Source organism: Eriocheir sinensis, chromosome 43 (genome assembly GCF_024679095.1).
Source record: "Eriocheir sinensis breed Jianghai 21 chromosome 43, ASM2467909v1, whole genome shotgun sequence".
Taxonomy (NCBI): Eukaryota; Metazoa; Arthropoda; class Malacostraca; order Decapoda; family Varunidae; genus Eriocheir; species Eriocheir sinensis.
This window is the reverse complement of record NC_066551.1, coordinates 9,586,147-9,606,146: the sequence shown is the minus strand read 5'-3', so window position 1 is coordinate 9,606,146 and position 20,000 is coordinate 9,586,147. Positions and strand designations below refer to the sequence as shown.

The following is a 20,000-nucleotide window of genomic DNA, read 5'->3' as shown; positions in this document are numbered from 1 at the left end:
CCGAAATGTAAAAAAAAAACAATAAAAAAAACAATACACACGGACTCGAAGGCAAAACTCGTAAGACAAACTTACATGCAGACAGACACAACAGACAGAGAGAGGCAAACCCCGTGAGACACACACACACACACACACACACACACACACACACACACACACACACACACACAGAAAAATAAACACGTGAGACAAACAAAATCAAAACGAACAGCCAGCGAGGCAAAACACGTGAGATAAACAGACACACAGACAGATAGACAGACAGAGCGTGAGGTAGAAGACGTGTGCATTTCTCAAAGTAGATCATGAATGGCGAGACACACAAAGAGAAACGTGAGAGAGAGAAGAAAAAAAAAAAGAAATAAAAAAACCCCGCCCAATTAGCTTTAGTTCAACACCCTTCATCCCGACAGCTTTTCTCAACCTTATCTGGAGAGCTCTCGTGCACCCTCCCCCTCCCCCTTCCCTCCTCCCCCCTTCATCTATCTCTCCATCTCTCCAATCCCACACTCCCACACTCTCTCTACCTCTTCTCTCCTCTTCACTACACTTCCTGCTCTCCCTCTTCCTGCCCGTTTTGGAAGACATGGAGAGAGAGAGAGAGAGAGAGAGAGAGAGAGAGAGAGAGAGAGAGAGAGAGAGAGAGAGAGAGAGAGAGAGAGAGAGAGAGAGAGAGAGAGAGAGAGAGAGAGAGAGAGAGAGAGAAAACTACGCTGTTCTATTTTTCATCTTTTTCTCAGTATTTATTTTGTCTTCACTTCCAATGACGTCTGTGTGTTTTATTTTTAGCTTTTTTTTACTTTTTTTCTGAGATATCTTTGGTTTATCATCTTCAATTCCTGGCATTCTTATTTTATTTTCATTCTTCTGACACTTTATTTTGTTTCTATTTTATTTAGTTTTTTTTTGTTTTTATCCTTTTATTTTATTTTCGTTTATTCTGTCATTGTTCATTCTCTTCTTTTCCTTTACGATGTGGCAGACGGAGAAAGTAAGGGAGGAAGGAAAGAAGGGAGAAAAGGAAAAGGAGAAGAAAAGGAGAGGTTAAAGAAAAAAAAATAAGTACGATACGGAAAAGAGATTGAAGAAAGAAGAGGAAGGACAGCAGAAAAGGAAAAGGAGAAGAAAAAGGAGAAGACAAAAGAAAAAGAGGAGTAGGATATGGAAGAAAGACCGGAGAGAGAGACGAAGAAATAAGAGGAGGAAGGCAGAAAAGGAAAAGAAAAGGAGAAAAACAGGGTAGGAGATAGAAGAGAGAGAATGGAGAGAATCGGAGAAAGAAAATGAGGAAGGAAAGGAAGGCAGCAAGGGAAAATAAGAAAAGAAGGAAGGCAGAAAAGGAAAATGGGAACAAAGAGAAGATAAAAAAAGTAGAATTAGAAGACGAAATGGAGAACAAAAGAAAGAATGAAGAAAAGGAATGAAAGGAGGAGAAGAGGAAAAAAAAAGAAATAGAAGAGAAAGCAGGAAGGGATCATAAAAGGAAAACATATCACGCATTTTCTTTTGTTATCCTTTTTATTCTTTTTTATCTCTTCTTTACTCTTTCTTATCGCCTATCGCCTTCCGTGGACCCCAGGTAAGCACAGGTAACCGAATAACCTCATTAGCGGAGAGAGAGAGAGAGAGAGAGAGAGAGAGAGAGAGAGAGAGAGAGAGTAAAATTCGAGACCTCCCTTATCTTTCTCTCCCTCTCTCTCTCTCTCTCTCTCTCTCACCACGCGCACCATCTACTCCGGTCTTCCTCTCTCACTTCCTTCCCTTCCCTTCATCTTCCCTCCTCCCTTCCCCTCCTCTCCCTTTCCCTCCTCTATCCCCTTCCGTCATGAATACCATAGAGGAAAACTTTCTCTCATTCTCCTTTTTCCTCCTCTTCTCCATTCTCCTTCATCTCTTCTCCTCCATTCCCCTTTTTCTCCTCCCCTCCATTTTCCTTTTTCCTCCTTCGTTCCCAGGCAGCAGATTGGAGCAGAAATTCGTAAGACTGGAGGGAAGAATGGAATAAAGGAGAGGAGAACTAAAGAATGGAGAAATGGAGGAAGGAAACGAAAGGGGGAGAAAAGTTAAGAAGCTGAGAGTGAACAAAAATGGAAGGAGGAAGGAGTGGAGGAAGAAGAGAAGGAAGGAAGACTAACGAAGAGGAATGGAGGGATGAAGGAAGGGAAGGAGAGGAAGAAGAAAGTGAAGAGCCGAAGAGTAAACAGAAGAGAAGATGAAGGAGGAAGGGGTGGAGGAAGAACAGAAGGAAGAAGAGCGAGGAGAGGAAAAATGAAAGGATAAGGAACTATACGCATAGCACTCGGAGAGTGCACACCTCCGCCAAAGATCGTCCTGAAATTGGTATGGGCATCAGCTGCGATCCTATGCAACATATGGAAGCATTTGTTTCGAAATTTGATGAAATTCTATTTTTTTGGAAACTTTGACCTTGGAGGAACTTTTCGAGGTGCGTCTTTCCATGAGCTAAAATATGAACCAAGTCTGAAGTCTCTACGATGACGAGAACCGAAGTTATGGCCAATCTGACGTTTTGTGCGACCTTGACCTTTGACATAAAAAAATTAATGGGTTCTATTCTGGATGGACAAGGTGCATCATATGGAAGCATTTGTCTCGAAATTTGATGAAATTCTACTTTTTTAACATTGACCTGGGCGAAATTTTCGAGTTCAAGGTCAAAGGTCAAGCTCAAGGCCATGCAAAGTGCGTGTATCCATGATCTAAAATATAAACCAAGTCTGAAGTCTCTACGATGGCGAGAACCGAAGTTATGGCCAATTTGACGTTTTGTGCGACCTTGACGTTGACCTTTGACCTTTGACATAAAAAAAAAGAATGGGTTATATTCTGGATGGACACTAAGCTTTCCTGAAAAGATTGGTTGAGACATCCGCAAAACTGTGCACAGGAAACTGTTAACGAACAGACAAACAAATAAATAAATAAACATACTGACCGCACCGAAAATATAACCTCCTCCAACTTCGTTGGCGGAGGTAAAAATCAGAGAAAGGAAGGGTACACGAAAGGAAGGAGAGAGAAAGGTGAAGCGAAGGAAGTTGGAACAGAAGAGAAATGTATAGAAACGGAGATGAGCAAGAGAGAGAAACCGAGAAATAAAAGGAGGTGAAGGAAACGAACAGAGGATTGAAGCAAATAAAGAAAAAGAGGAGAAAGAGGAAAAGAGGAAGAAAATTAAGAAGGAACTGAAGAAAATAAAGAGGAAAAAAGACGCACAAAAGTAAAAATAAAGAAGAGAAATATAAGGAAGTGGAATACGAAGCCTGAAAAAAAAAGCTATATCGAAACATAGAAAGAGAAAGAGAATGAAAATAGAAAAAAAAGAGAGGAAGGGAGCGTTTTTTTTTTTTTTGGGGGGGGGGTACTGCACATGTCTGTCTGTCTGTCTGTCTATCCCCTTGCGGTTACATTCTGACTTTCTCTCCTAATTCTTCTTTTTCCTCTTTTTCTTTTTTTTTTTATTCCCCACGAACAATTCACGTATTCCGCCTCGTCTCTCCCTCCCTCCCCCCCTTTGCCCGGAGAAACGAAGAAAGCATAATACCAAGCTGTTGTCCAGAATGCCTCAGTCTCCCCTTCCATTTTTTTTTGCTTATTATTTTCCCAGCTCGGGTTTCCGTTTTCTGTATTCGTAAAGTAAACAATAGCGAAGCAGAAAGAGGACGAGGGAGAGGAAGGAGATGGTGCAGGGAAAAGGAGGAGGAGGAGGAGGAGGAGGAGGAGGAGGAGGAGAGAGAAGAGGATGAGGATGAGATGCAGGCTATGAATGAGATGAAATTGAGAAGAATGACAGAAGGAATGAAAATGATATGGAAGAGAGATTGAAAAGACGGAGAAAGAAAGGAAGAAAGAATACATTGAAAAGGAGAAGAAGAAAATGGAGAAGAAAAAAAAGACTGGAGTAGGATATGGAAGAGAGATGGAAAAGACGGAAAATGAAATGGCGGTAGGAAGGAAGGCGGAGAAGGAAGAGGAGTAGAAGAAAACGGAAAACAAAATGGAAAAAAGGCGAGTAGAATAAGAAAGAAAGATAGGAGAGAGACGGAGAGAGAAAAGGAGTGAGAAATGCAGAAAATGAAAAAGGGGATAGAAAGGGAAGATAAGAAAGAAGAAGTAGAAGAAGAAATGAAAGAGGAGATAAAGAATGAGAAAAAAAGGCATAAAAGGAGGAGAAGAAAACAAAGATATAGAAGAAGAAAAGAGGAGATAAAGAATGAGGAAAAGAAATAAAAGTAGAAGCAGACAGAAAAGACATAGAAGAAAGGGAGATAAAAGATGAGGAGAGAGAGAGAGAGAGAGAGAGAGAGAGAGAGAGAGAGAGAGAGAGAGAGAGAGAGAGAGAGAGAGAGAGAGAGAAGGAAAAGGTGTTGACGGCTAAAGGGAAAAATGACACCAACCCTCACCTCATATTTTGTCTCCAACCCTTCCTCCCTTTCCCCCTCCCCCCTCCCCCCCCTCTCCCCCTCTCCCCCCTCCCCTCCCTTCTCTCAGCTGTGTCAATGGCGGGCCTTCTACCCTCTCCCACGTGCCGGCGGAGGAACAAAGCGGCCTTGTTTCCTCCGTCAATGGTGGAGGAAAAACTGTATGTGGAGGTGTTTTCTTTTTGTCTCATTTTTGGTAGTTTTTAAGGCGCCTCCACCACCACCACCACCTCTGTTTTTGTTTGTGTTTGTGTGTGTGTGTGTGTGTGTGTGTGTGTGTGTGTGTGTGTGTGTGTGTAAGGCAATTAAGTGCTCACAACATGTTATTTATGTGAGTGTAAAATTGAGGGAGTTTTATTTACATATTTATAACCTCTTAGTGCCACTTGAAACACACACACACACACACACACACACACACACACACACACACACACACAGAATAAACACCCTACAAGCCAAGCCTTCTCCATAAATAAATAAAATCAGTAAGCAACACCCACACACACGACCACCACCACCACCACCAATACCACCACCGCCGCCGCCACCACCACCACCGCCCAACCACTACCAAATTCAACTAATAAATCAGGTTACACTTTTTCATTCCTCGACAAACTCTCCCCCCAAATGGATTCTCCTGCCCATACCTATTGGCGCCGCTTTTTACCAACACGCCATAAATAATAATAATATCGGAACCCAAAGAAAAATAATATATACCGCCAATATATCGAACGCCATTTCTCATGATTTTTTCTCCTCCGTCTCTCTCTCGTTGGTTTTTCCTCCTTCTCCTCCGCTTCTTCTTCTTCTTCTTCTTCCTCCTCCTTTTTTACCTCTTATTCATCATCATCAATATTCAACATCATCGTCTCCTTTTCTTCTTCTCATTCTTCTTCTTTTTCTTCCTCCTCCTCTTTCTCCTGTTTCTCTTTCCCCTTCTCCCTTCTCCATCTCCTCTTCCTCTATTTTTTTTCTATCTATTCGTCTTCCTCCTGCCTATAATTTTCTTTCGCCTTCCTTCCTTCCTCCCTTTCTCCTTTCCTTATTTTCTTCCTTTCTTCCTTCCTTTCTTTCCTACATTCCTTCATTCAAAACATCCCTCCTCTAATCTCTCTCTCTCTCTCTCTCTCTCTCTCTCTCTCTCTCTCTCTCTCTCTCTCTCTCTCTCTCTCTCTCGAAACTACCTGCACCATCACCCTCGTCTTCTATATCCTCGAGGCCTATGCTTTGCTGAGGGAAGGAAAATTTGGAGGAGGAAGAGAGGATGAAGATATTTTATTCCCAGGAAGAGCGCCGCCGTGAGCTTCAGGTAGGATGAACAAGGACAGTAATTGGATGATTGCTAACGTGAGTAAGTTCGGAAATCTTGGGTCTGAGAGAGAGAGAGAGAGAGAGAGAGAGAGAGAGAGAGAGAGAGAGAGAGAGAGAGAGAGAGAGAAAGAGGAGGGGGGGCAGAGACAGACACACAGACAAGCAGACGGACGAAGGGTCACAAACACCCACACAGATAAAAAGATGGAGAGAAATATAAATGATACAACACAGCAACCAAACATGAAAAATCAGAATATAAATCACTGAATGAATGACATGATTCGCTGCACAGAAAACGGTTTGCCCAAAATGATAAACTAGAGTGAAGAAAAAAAAATGGAAAAAAATAGTTAAACAGAAAAGAAATTATGTAAGTGAACCATAACGTCTAAATATTTATACTTCTTTCTCTTCTTCCTCCTCCTCCTCCTCCTCCTCCTCCTTCTTCTCTCCTCCTCCTCCTCCTCCTCCAAAACCCTGACCTCAACTCTGACCAGTGCCCTGTAATTTTCCTCCCTCTCCTTCCTCCCTTTCCTCCTCCCTTCTTCCCTCCTACCCTTCCCTCCCCCCTCCCCCCGTGATCAATACAGAGCGACGCATCACCCCCCCCACCTTATAATAGCAACGAAAGGGGGGGGGGAGGAGAGAGAGAGAGAGAGAGAGAGAGAGAGAGAGAGAGAGAGAGAGAGAGAGAGAGAGAGAGAGAGAGAGAGAGAAAAGCAAGGGAAAGAAATTATTGCTTCCTCTGGGGGGTGAGGGGAGGAGAAATGAAGGGAAGGGAAGGGGAAGGAAGGAGGGAAGGGAGGGGAGGAGAAGGGGGGGCGTTCTCTACCCAAGCAATTTCTAATGTAGGGAATGTGACAGTAAGTTCACCTCCTGCTAACCCATTTCTTTGTACTACTTTTCCTTATTTTCCTCTCCCATTTTCTCCTTTCCTCTCTTTTCCTCTGCACCAATTTCCCTCTTTTATTTCCCATTTCCCTTCTTTCTCACTTCTCTGCACCAATATTCTTCCCTGTCTATTATTTTCCTCTTTTCATATCTGCATCAATTTTCTTTCATTTTCCATTTCCCTTCTTCCTTGCCTCTTCTCTGCTCCACTGATTTCCCTCTTTCGTTTCCCATTTCCTTTCTTTCTCACTGCTCTGCACCAATATTCTTCCCTGTCTATTATTTTCCTCTTTTCATATCTACATCAATTTTCTCTTTCATTTTCCATTTCCCTTCTTCCTCGCCTCTTTTCTGCTACACCGATTTTCCTCTTTCGTTTCCCATTTCCTTTCTTTTTCACTTCTCTGCACCAATATTCATCCCTGTCTATTATTTTCCTCTTTTCATATCTACATCAATTTTCTCTTTCATTTTCCATTTCCCTTCTTCCTCGCCTCTTCTCTGCTGCACCGATTTCCCTCTTTCGTTTCCCATTTCCTTTCTTTCTCACTTCTCTGCATCAATTTTCTTTACTCTCTTCTCCCATTTCCTTTCTTCCTTGCCTCTTCTTTGCTACATCAACTTCCGTCGTTCAATTCCCACTTTCTTTTTCTTTTTTTCTCTACATCAATATTCTTCCCTGTTTCTTACTTTCCTCTCTTCCTTTTTTCCTCTACTTTCTCTTTCCCATTTCCTCTTTTTCTTACTTCTCTGCACCCACACCCTCTTCTGTTTTATATTTTCCTCTCTTCCTTTCTTCTTTCCTCTGCGATTAAATTTCTTTCTTATTCTTCACTGTTTTATATTTTCCTCTCTTCCTTTCTTCTTTCCTCTGCCATTACATTTCTTTCTTATTCTTCACTGTTTTATATTTTCCTCTCTTCCTTTCTTCTTTCCTCTGCCATTACATTTCTTTCTTATTCTTCACTGTTTTATATTTTCCTCTCTTCCTTTCTTCTTTCCTCTGCCATTACATTTCTTTCTTATTCTTCACTGTTTTATATTTTCCTCTCTTCCTTTCTTCTTTTCTCTGTATCATTTTCTTTTCACCTCACTTTTTCCCTGCACTGTTTTTCTCTTTTTTAACTTTCCTAACTTTCTTTTGCATATTTCCTCTCCTCTCCTCTTCCACTTTCCATTCCTTTTTCTTTCTTCTCTTGGTTTCTCATTTCTTTTCATTGATTTCCTTTCCTTTTCTTTTATTTTCCTTCTACTTATCTTTCCTTACTTCTCATACTTTTTCTTCTTCTTTTTTTCTCTTGCATTCATTTCCTTTCCTCTCCCATTGATTATTCCCTTCCTCTCTCCCTTCTCCTTTGCGCCCATTTCCATTCCCTTCATTTTCCTTCCACTTTTCTTGCTTTTCATCCAGTTCTGCCTTTCTGTTGCATAAATTTTTCTCCTTTCCCATTTTCCATTCCTTTCTCTATTTTTTTTACTTATTTTCTACTTTTCCTCTACATTCCTTCCTCTCTTCTCCATTTTCATTTCTTTCCCTATTTTCTACTTTTCCTCTACATTCCTTCGTCTCTTCTCCATTTTCCATTCCTTTCTCTATTTTTTTTTACTTATTTTCTACTTTTCCTCTACATTCCTTCCTCTCTTCTCCATTTTCCATTCTTTTCTCTATTTTTTTTTACCTATTTTCTACTTTTCCTCTACATTCCTTCCTCTCTTCTCCATTTTCCATTCCTTTCTCTGTTTTTTTGCTTATTTTCTACTTTTCCTTTACATTCCTTCCTCTCTTCTCCATTTTCCATTCCTTTCCCTATTTTTTTTTACTTATTTTCTACTTTTCCTCTACATTCCTTCCTCTCTTCTCCATTTTCCATTCCTTTCCCTATTTTTTTTTACTTATTTTCTACTTTTCCTCTACATTCCTTCCTCTCTTCTTCATTTTCCGTTCCTTTCTCTATTTTTTTGCTTATTTTCTACTTTTCCTCTACATTCCTTCCTCTCTTCTCCATTTTCCATTCCTTTCCCTATTTTTTTTACCTATTTTCTACTTTTCCTCTACATTCCTTCCTCTCTTCCCCATTTTCATTTCTTTCCCTATTTTTTTACCTATTTTCTACTTTTCCTATACATTCCTTCCTCTCTTCTCTATTTTCATTTCTTTCCCTATTTTTTTTTACTTATTTTCTACTTTTCCTCTACATTCCTTCCTTTCTTCTCCATTTTCATTTCTTTCCCTTTTTTTTACCTATTTTCTACTTTTCCTTTACATTCCTTCCTCTCTTCCCCATTTTCATTTCTTTCTCAATTTTTTTTACTTATTTTCTACATTTCCTCTCCATTTTCCATTCCTTCCCCCTTTTCCCCACCTGTGTTTTTCTACCTTTTACTTTTCATCTATTTTTCTCCTCTTCCGTTTTCTTTATTTATTGTTTTACTTTCTACCTCTCCTTTGCGTCCATTCCCCTCCTCTTTCATTTTCCATTCTTTTATTTTCTCTCTCATCTTACCTCAGCGTTCCTTCCTCTTCTTTAACTTTTCATTTCCTCTCTCTTCCCTTTCTTTTCAAATTTTTTACGTCTCTTTCCATTTTCCATCCATTTTCTCTCTTACTTTATCATATTATTCCTTTCCTTTCTTTAACTTTTCATTTCATTTCTCTTTCTTTTCTTATTTTCTACGTTTTTTCCCTTTTCTCTCACTCTTCCTCCTCTATTATTCACTTTCTCCTTGCATGCCATTCTCTTTACTCTCCCATTTTCCCACACTCTCCATTCTTGCTCTTTTTCTATCAATATTTCAAACTTTCACGCCGCTGACCTTCCTCTGTTTTGCCAATACTTTCCTGAATATCATATTTTTCATCCTCTTTATTTTTACATAACTTTTGGCACAGCTTACCAATGACTCCCGATATAAAGATAGTTTTATTCTGCATCACTTTTGGCGAATTTGTTTCAGTATCTATTGAAATATTAGCAATACTATAAATCGTTTCCTTTCAATTTTTACTTATTTTTTTTTCAGTTCTTGTGGATTATAATACGCGTGCCAGGTTTTCGTATTCTAACCAGACTGACTACCCAATGTTGCTAGATGTACGTTTGTTTCTTTCTCTCACACACACAGATAATTTATAGTTTAAGTGCAATTGCTTCCCCACAGCTTTACGATCAGTTTCAATTAAGGGGCTATTACAATGGGCAAATTATCCGTGGATCCTCAGTCAAACCACGATTTCCGCTGGCGTGGTTCTCATATTTCCGTGGTTTTCTGACACGTAAGATTACAACTAACTTTTGCCAGACGCATGACTTTCTTCTGCTATGCACGACTGACTACCAGACACACAGTTGACTTTTACCAACCGGACGACTAAATTCTACCAGACGTACGATTCATTTATTTCTACCAGTCGTTCTATAACTACCTCCAGAAACCGGATGAACCTCTGCCAATCCTATAACGACCTCTGCCAGACTTACGAAGAAGCACAACTAAATTCTTCCAGACCCACCCTTCAATTTTACTAGACGAAATTGACCCTTCTTTCGGCCACCTCTTTGGATTTTTTTAGGAGCAGCGAGTAGCGGGCTTTTTTTTTATTATTGTTTCCTTTTTTTGTGCCCTTGAGCTGTCTCCTTTGTTGTAAAAAAAAAAAAAAACATCGTATGCTTATTCTATTTTTTTTTCCTGCCTGTCAAACGTTCACTATCTACCTACAGCCAGATGCACGATTACCTTCTATCTTTCAAGAGGAGAGGACACGTCTACACCACCGTTGCCAGATTATCGTACTCAAGAGATACGTATTTACCGGTTTCTGGTCCATAACTGTTGCCAAGAAGCACCAATAATTAACCATTCAAACGATAACCAAATATGAATGCAGTTATTTGGGTGATGAAGGCAGTTTTTGCGTCGGAAATCGGCAGTCGTCAAGAGGCAAAGTACGACCATCTGGCACCGTTGTTCTACACCCGAAATTGACCTCTCTCCAAGCCTTCCATTTTCTTTAGTCAGAGCAGCGGACTTTATTGTTGCTGTTTTTATTGTTTTGTCCTTGAAGTGCTTCCCTTGCTCTTAACCCGTCCGCTGCGATTGGCACGGATTTGGCTTTCCCTGGTAGCCTGGTAAAATATATTCCCAGGTCTTTCTCTGCCTCTGTGGTGGATAGTGGAGTGTTTCCCATGTGGTATTGGTGTGCTGGATATCCCCTCCCAAGGTGCAGGACTTTACATTTTTCTTCATTGAATTGTAACAGCCACTTTTTGCTCCATTCCTGTAGCTTGGTGATGTCTGACTGTAGGAAATCCTCAGTCAAGGGGTTAAAAATAAAAAAAATGACGCACGGCTTACTGTCAAACGCACGACAAATTTGTACCACTGCACGACTAACTTCCAGCGGGCGTGAGATAACTTCTGCCTGCAAAACAATTAGTTATGCACGACGTCGAGTTAGGTTAGTTTTCGGCAGACTTGCAAGAACTTCTGTCAACAAAGGACTACTTCTGGATGTGTACCATGACTTTTTTTTATGGTTACGACAACTCTCCCGGCCGTGCGATAAGTTCTGCCAGACGTATGAGGATCTCTATCGGTCGTACGATATAATATTAGCGGCCCGTACATAAAGTTACCAGATTCTCGTACTCAGTCTCATGTATTTGCCGATTTCCGACCACAAAACTGTCTCCCCCGTCCCATTAGCAAGATCCATTTATAGTTGTTGAAATCGTGAATTATTGGCGTTTGTTTGCCATGGTTATGTCAAAAACCGGAAATACGATGTTTTGAGTACGATAACCTGGCACTGCTGAACGTACGTAATAGATGAACTGGGAGTGCCATGATGCAATAACGTTCCTCATATATATAACCTAACCTAACATAACATAGCCTATACAAGCATCGTTCTCAACATCCCTGCGTCAAAACTGGTGTCAGGATAGCAATAACTCTTCCCATCACCATAACGCCTTCTGCCAAACGTAAAAATTAATGACCTCAGCGACAGACAGACATAAACGTAAATAAGGAGCCCTGATCGGCGCTGCGCGGGGCGGCTCCTGTCACCCCCACCCACGACTCGAGGTAATTTATACTATTTCCCGTCCTGACTCGGAGTTTAATAGGGCCAGAAATAGCGTTTAATGCGGCCGATTTGTCATATTTCTCAGGAAGCCGCGACGTCGAAGGTGGAGAGTTAATGGGAAAGAAGAGGAGGAGGAGGAGGAGGAGGGAAAGAAGAGAACTGAGAGAAAAGGAGGAGGAAAATAACAAAATACAAAATAAACAGAACATGAAAAGACTGTAACGAGAAGAACAATGAAATTAGAAGTAGTAGTAGTAGTAGTAGAAGTAGTAGTAGTAGTAGTAGTAGGAGGAGGAGGAGGAGGAGGAGGAGGAGGCAGTGATGGCGGTGAAGGAAGAAAATTGAGGTAGGATGATGATGATAAGGAAAACAACAAATTACGAAATAAGAAAAAAAAAGACTACCATGAAAAGAACGACCATGAAAGTATAAGGAACAGAGAAGGAGGAGAAAACGGGAAATAGAAAAAGAAGGAAGAGGAGAAAAATAACAGAATATGAAATAAGAGAAACTTGAAAAGACTACCACGAGAAGAACGACGAAGAAAGTATAAGGCAAAGAAAGTATAAGGAAGAGAAGGCGAGTGAGTGATACAAGATGATTGACGGACGGGAAGAAGAGGAGAGACAGAGAACGGGAAAACAAACAAGAGTAGGAAGAGGAAGAGGAAGAGGACCCAATACTCACGGTAAGTAACACCTCCTGCGCTGTGTTGGACGTTGTGGTTCTGATGGTTGTTCTGTTTCTGGTAGTGATCCATGGTCCAGGGTTCGACTCGGGGTTCGATCCAGGGTTCAGGACGCTGCTTCACTCGGGGAGGAGGCTCGAAGCGCTTATCTCAAACCCAGGGAAGGACGGACGGAACGGAGGAGGGATGGAGGGAAGGGAAGGGAAGGAGGAGGGAGGAAGGGAAGGAGGAGGGAGGAAGGAAGGAGGGGGAAGGAGGGAGGGAGGTCTTCGGAATGGCTCACACACGCCTATGAAACGTGTCGAGAAAACTGCTTCGCTGCTTCAAACTTGTGTTCGTAAGGTCCATCGGGGCTCGATTTGCTTCCTAAAAGTTCACTTCGTTCGGCTTTGGGGCAGTTTTCTTACACTTTATGGTATAGCTTTACACCTCCTCCTCCTCCTCCTCCACCTCCTCCCTCCTCCAATTCACCTAACTACCTCCTCCTCCTTCTCCTCCTCCTCCTCCTCCTCCTTCTGTAGTGTCCGCGTCAGGTGGAGACACTCGCATCAGCTTTTCAATTCTTCCTCCATTCCTGACTTTCTTTCATGTTCCTCAGATATAAAACATTTTCTTTCACTCTCACCGCGAGAAACAAAAATAGAGAGGAATTTTCGTGTCCCTCTCCCTTCCTTCCTTCTTCTTCCTCCCCGCCCACACGATTTTTCCCTTCCTCTATCTGCGAGTCGCGAATGTTAATAGATTTTTTTTTTCCACGTTTCAGTGGGAAAAAATTAATTGAGTTTGGTGTCCCTGAGAGAGGAATATTTTCACATTCAATTAGTATTTTGATAATTAGAAGAAAATACATGGAAAATTGCGAACAGTCAAGGACGTGTGTGTGTGTGTGTGTGTGTGTGTGTGTGTGTGTGTGTGTGTGTGTGTGTGTGTGTGTGTGTGTGTGCGCGCTGCTCTCAAAACTCCCTCGACCGAAAATCTGAACTTTTGCTTTTCTTATTTTTTCTTTCTTTTCCTCTTGTCTTCCTTCCTTCTTCCTTCCTCTTCATTCTCGCTCTCTTTCCTCTCCTCTTGTCCTCCGTCTTGTCTCCGTCTCAACTTTACATTTCATTTCTTGTCCCTTTTCTTTTTTCTCTTCCTTCTTCCTCTTCCTCTTCGCTTGGTCACTGTTCTCATCTTCTTTTCCTCCACTTCCTCTTCGTTCTCTTTTCCCTTTCCGACTTATCTTTTTCACCGACCTTTCTTCCACTTCCTCTTCTCCACTCTCTCTTTCCTTTCCATCTTTCCTTCTCTTTAACCGCTTCTACCTTCCTCGTCATCCAGGTGTGTTCTCTTCTCCTTCTTCCTCCTCTTTCGTCCTCGTTCTCTTTGCTTTGTCATCGTTTTCCTCTTCTTTTCCTTCACTTTCTCTTCTTTTTCTGTTTTCTTTTGAGCGCATCTTTTCTTCAACCTTTCCTCCTACTCCTTCGCTTTTTCATAGTATTCTTCTTTTTTTTCCTTTACTTCCATTTCTTTATTCTCTCTTTCTTCCTCTTTCTCTTCGTTTTTTCATCGCATTTTTCTTTTTTTTCCTTTACTTCCAATTTTTTAGTCCCTCTTTCCTCCTCTTTCTCTTCGCTTCTTCATCGTTTTCTTCTTTTTTTCCTTTACTTTCATTTCTTTATTCTCTCTTTCTTCCTCTTTCTCTTCGTTTTTTCATTCTCTTCTTCTTTTTTCCTTTACTTCCATTTCTTTATTCTCTCTTTCTTTCTTCCGCTTTCTCTTCGTTTTTTCATTCTCTTCTTCTTTTTTCCTTTAACTCCATTTCTTTATTCTCTCTTTTTTCCTCTTTCTCTTCGTTTTTTCATCGTAATTTTTTTCCTTTACTTCCATTTCCTTATTCTCTCTTTCCTTTCCTTTCTTCCACGTTCTCCTTATCCTCAGTTACACAGGTGCGTCCCTTTCTCCTCCTCCTCCTCCTCCTCCTCCTCCTCCTCCTCCCCGTCAATTAAGGCAGGCCACTCCCACGCCATAGGTCACGTCGCTGTGTTATCGGCCTCCGTCCACTCCACGATAATAATATTCTGATCACACGTGTACGCCGGGGAGGAGGAGGAGGAGGAGGGAGAGAGGGAAGGTAGCGGGTCCGGTGTTAGGAGTAAGTTTGTAAGCATTTTTTTTTTTGTATATTCTGAAGTTGGTTTTGTATTTTTTGTTGTTCTCTCTCTCTCTCTCTCTCTCTCTCTCTCTCTCTCTCTCTCTCTCTCTCTCTCTCTCTCTCTTCTTTGAGGCTTTTGTTTTCAGTTGTTTTAGTCGAATAGTTTGTTTTTGTTTCATTCTACACGCCTTTAAGAATGGTGTGTGGAATGGAGGAGGAGGAGGAGATGCAGGAAGAGGAGGAGGAGGAGGAGGAGGAGGAGGAGGAGGAGGAGGAGGAGAAAGAGGAGGAGCAGGATGAAGAAGAGGAAGAGGACACAAGATCATTACTGAAGGTTTATGGAATTTTAAGTCTCGCTCTGCCATCTGGAGACTTGCTCGGTGTGACAGTTCTCCTCCTCCTCCTCCTCTCCTCTTCTCCTCTTCCTCCTCCTCCTCCGGGTCGGATAAGCTAGAGAGGCGTGAGTGGAGGACCAACAGAGGGACTTGGGACCATGTCTGAGATTGATTTTTTAAGCCAAACACACACACACACACACACACACACACACACACACACACACGCACACATACGCACGCACGCACACACGCTGGGGACGGAGTGATCGTGACCCCAACGCGGCTTTTCCTTCATTTTCGTCACTTTCGTTTCCTCGACTCGCGTTTTATGGCCTATTAACTTTGTCCAGGGAGGTTATGTTTGTTTTTTGTTTTTTTACCTTTTTTTCAATTAATATCACGTGTTTTCTTCAATATTTTATCCTCTTCTCCCTCCTCCTAATTCTCCTCCTCTTCCCTCTCCTCCTCCTCCTCCTCGTACTTTTTTCTCTCCTCATTGTTTGTTTCCTTCTCTATTTTATCTGTTTATTTATTACTTCTTCTTTCTTCTCTTCTCCTCATTCTTTTCTTCCTCTTGTTCTCCTCTTTATCTCTTTCTTCTGGTCTTTCTCCTCCTACTTTCTCTCCTTCTCCTTCTCCTTTTCTGTTTATCCATTACTTCATCTTCTTTCTTCTCTTCTCATTCTTTTCTTTCTCTTGTTCTCCTCTTTGTCTCTTCCTTCTGGTCTTCTTTCTTATGGTTCTCCTTCTCCTTCTCCTCCTCCTCCTCCTCCTCCCTCTCTTCCACATCCTAGAAACCTTCCTATTTCTCCCTTTCTGTTATATACTCGCCCTACTTTCTCATCCTCCCTTTCCCTCTGCAGCTGTTGACCTCCTCCTCCTCTTCCTCCTCCTCCTCCTCCTCCTCTACATCTCTATGCCGCCGCACCTCGCCCAGGCTCCGCCCACGCCCGCCCACTCGCTCCGCCCACCCAGCTACGCAATTCCTCTCTCTCCCCGCCCACTTTGCTGCTGTTCTTTCTCTCTCTCTCTCTCTCTCTCTCTCTCTCTCTCTCTCTCTCTCTTTTTCATGTCCCCCCTCCCCCCACATACATACATACACACATACACAAATCCCTTGGTCCTCCCTCTTAACACTTTCTGGTCCTCTTCCCCCTCCTCCTCCTCCTCCTCCTCTTCCTTTTCCACCCCTTCACGCCCTTTCTCTAGCTTTGTAGCCTCTTTTTTCCCTTTCCCTTTCCTGCAATCTTCTTAAAATCCTTCTCTCCTGCCATCCCTTGAAATCCCCGAAAGGACGAGGCACACAGAGGGACGTAAAATGCAAGACACACACACACACACACACACACACACACACACACACACACACACACACACACGCGCGCGCACACGCAAACACTGAAGCAATCTCTCTCTCCACCTCTAACACTTTTCAATAATTCGACTCTAATACGTTTTTAATTATCCTCCCTTCACTTTCTTTCCACTTGACGAGGACGCTGAAGGAAAAGTGGAAGAAGAGCAAATTGAAACACGAACGGGAAAAAGGCGAGAGAGAGCCAGAGGGGAAACGAGAGCAAGAATATAGAAGTGAGTGAAAGAGGAAAGGAGACAAGGAAGGCGAATGAAAACAAGAGAATGAGATAGGTTGATAAGTATAGAAGGGAAATGAAAGAAAGAATATAGAAGTGAGTGAAAGAGGAAATGAGACAAGGAAGGCGAATGAAAACAAGAGAATGAGATAGGTTGATAAGTACAGAGGGGAAACGAGAGAAAGAATATAGAAGTGAGTGAAAGAGGAAATGAGACAAGGAAAGCGAATGAAAACAAGAGAATGAGATAGGTTGATAAGTATAGAGGGGAAATGAAAGAAAGAATATAGAAGTGAGTGAAAGAGGAAATGAGACAAGGAAAGCGAATGAAAACAAGAGAATGAGATAGGTTGATAAGTATAGAGGGGAAATGAAAGAAAGAATATAGAAGTGAGTGAAAGAGGAAATGAGACAAGGAAAGCGAGTGAAAACAAGAGAATGAAATAGATAGATAAGTATACATAGATAGATAGATAGACAAATAGAGAGAAAACCAGGAGGCCAGGTATCATTAGTATAGTAAGGAAAGACGGCAGGGAGGTAGAAAGGTAGACAGACAGATAGATAGATAGATAAATAGATAGATTGATAGGTAATTAGTAGTTAGATAGATCAAGTAGCGGGCTTTTTTTTATTATTGTTTCCTTTTTTTGTGCCCTTATGCTGTCTCCTTTGCTGTAAAAAAATAAAATAGGCAGCCATGTAGGTAGGTGGGTAGGTAAGGTAGCCAAAATTAGGTGGGCGGCACGAACCAACCATTAGAGGGAGGAAGGAAACGGGAGAGCAACATCTAACGAATATAGGAAGGGAGAGAGAGAACCCAGAGTACCCCGAGATAGCAAGGCAGGTGAATTAGGGCGAGAGGAAGGAAGGTGTGACGGGCGAATGGACGGGCCGATGGACAGATGAACGGACCAAAGGAGGGGGGGAAGGAGGCAGGCAGGGAGAGAGGGACGAGGAAACGAGGCAAGAGAGAGAAATGTTTATCGATAAGAAACGTTAACCGGAAGATATTTGTGATTAACGTCAACGGTACGGCGATTAAACGAGAGAGAGAGAGAGAGAGAGTCACAGTGGATCAGGAAAGTTTGAGAGAGGGAAAGAAATGAAAGAATGAAGGAAGAAAACGCAGGAAGGAATGAAGGAAGGGAGGGAGGGAGATAGGAAAAAGGAAGGAAGTGAAGACGGAAAGAAATAAGAAACATAAGGAAATGTATGGAGGAAAGAAGCAAGCAAGCAAGGAAGGAAGGAAGGAAGGAAGGAAGGAAGGAAGGAAGGAAGGAAGGCAAAGATGAAGTGAAAAAGGAAATAAAAAAGGAAGAAAAAAAAGAGGAAGGGCGAGACGGAATAAGAAGAAGACTGGAAGGAAGACAAAGAGGAGAAGGACACAGAGGACAAGGAGAGAGAAAAGACAGATATATTGAACAACACTCGGGTCTCTCTCTCTCTCTCTCTCTCTCTCTCTCTCTCTCTCTCTCTCTTCCTATAAATCAGTCAGTCAACAAGAGAAACAGGGAGATAGATAGATAGATAGATAGATAGATAGAGAGAGAGAGAGAGAGAAAGGCAGTCAAGCATCACAAGCCCAAGAAAAAGAGAATAAAATGCTAATATCGTAGCTCCGGAAATGCCTTGAGTCACTCCTTCCCTCTTCTTTGGGGCATCCTTCTTATCTTGCGAAATAGAGAGAGAGAGTCGTTACCATTTACATTTTTCATAACAATTTCTTTCCCAACACAATAAACTGGGAAGCATAATATTTCTGGCTGTATAAAATTCTCTGACCTGAGGATTGAGGTTGGAAAGGTCAAAGAGAGAGAGAGAGAGAGAGAGAGAGAGAGACGCTTAAATCTCAGTGCGTGCGTGTTCTTGTGTTGCTTTTGTTTTGCATGATATGTTGTGTTGGTGTGTTGCGGTGTTGAGTTGCTGTGTGTTGAGCTTGTCGAGTGTTCATTAATGGCTTGTTTTTTCAGTGTGTTGTGATCTCAGTGTTGTTGTTGTGTGTCGTCTCCTGTGTCGAATTTCCTTCCTTCTTGATGAGTGTTGTTGTTTGTGTTGCGTGGTGTGTTGTGTTTTAAGTGTTGTTGTGTTGCCTCAAGTCTCAATTTTGTACTGTCAGATTGAAATTTTTGTGTGTGTTGTGTTGTAAGTGTTGTTTGTTGTCTCCTGAGTCGAATTTCCTTCCTTCTTGATGAGTATTGTTGTTTGTGTTGTGTGATGTGTTGTGTTGCCTGGAATCTCAATTTTTACTGCCAGTTGAAATTTATTGTTTGTGTTGCTGTGTGTTGCCTCGTATCTCTGTTCCTTCCTTCCACATGGCATTTATTGGGTTCGTTCTGTGCGTTGTGTTCTAAGTGTTGTTGTGTGTTGCTTCGCGTCTCAGCTCCTTTTCACATGGGCATTACTGTCTTTGATTTGTGTTGTGTGTCTACTGTTGTGTGTTGCTTCGTGTCTCAGTTCCTTCTTCTCTCATGGGATTTACTGTGTTCGTTTTGTGTTGTGTGTCTAGTTTTGTGTTGCTTCGTGTCTCAGTTCCTTCTTCTCTCATGGGAATTACTGTGTTTGTTTTGTGTTGTGTGTCTAGTTTTGTGTTGCTTCGTGTCTCAGTTCCTTCTTCTCTCCATGGAATCACTGTGTTCGTTTTGTGTTGTGTGTCTAGTGTTGTGTTGCCTCGGCTCCAAGTTGCCTCCTTCCAGATTATAATTATTGTTTTCGTTATATGTGTTGATTCTAGTGTTGATTCTTCTTTGGATTTCTTTCAATCAACGTTAAAACACATGCCTTCCTTTTTTTTTTTATCTTCATCCTATATTTTCCTCCTTTTCTCATCTTCTCATCCTTCTACTTTCTATTCTCTTCCTTTTTCCTCCTCCCTTTTTCTCCTTCTATTGCTTCGTTTACCATTTCCTTTAATTTAGGGTGATAGTTATCGTGCTCGCTCGGTGTTGCGTTCCCAGTGTTGCTGTTGTGTGTTGCGCCGAGGTGTTGCTATTTATTGTTTCATATCTCACTTGCCCTCCTTCCTGACTAGAATTCTCGTGTTGCAAGTGATGCTGAGTGTTGGATTTTGCTTTTCCTTTGATGGAGTTATATCATTTTATGTTTGTATTGCGGGAAAGCTCTCTGTGTGTGGGTTGCATCTTTCATTAGCAAATTACAGTGTGACTTTATCTTTTTTTTTATGTGTGTGTGTTTGTTTGTGTATTTCTGCTGCAATATTACGCCGCTTGCTGCTGATGTTCATTTATTTATGGCGCGACTAAAGTGATGTTCCACAGTGGTAAACATTTTGTGCTGCGAAAAAGAAGCTCGTCTGCGTTGCTTCCTCTTGTGTAAAAGAAAAATGTGTTGAGTTTTGTTTCGCAGAGTTGTGATTGTCAGTGTTATGTTTTCTGCCTCGGAATATTATGTAGTAGTAGGGTAAAAGTATTATTATTATTACTAGTAGAAGTATTAGTAGTCGTAGTAATAGTGGTGGTGGTGGTGGTGGTGGTGTTTAT

General features: G+C 41.7%; 1 protein-coding gene across 11 annotated transcripts in view; it reads right to left on the bottom strand.

The window, feature by feature from the left end:
* Positions 1-20,000, bottom strand: part of LOC127010449 (band 7 protein AGAP004871-like) — a 215,819-nt gene that overhangs the window by 62,981 nt on the left and 132,838 nt on the right. The window contains exon 2 of one of the 11 annotated variants that reach the window (XM_050884627.1): positions 12,436-13,228. The exons of the other annotated variants lie outside the window; for them this stretch is intronic. Within the exon in view, the coding sequence (XP_050740584.1) occupies positions 12,436-12,508 (73 nt within the window). The 5' untranslated portion in view covers positions 12,509-13,228. The remainder of the gene's footprint in view (positions 1-12,435; positions 13,229-20,000) is intronic. 11 annotated transcript variants of the gene reach the window in all.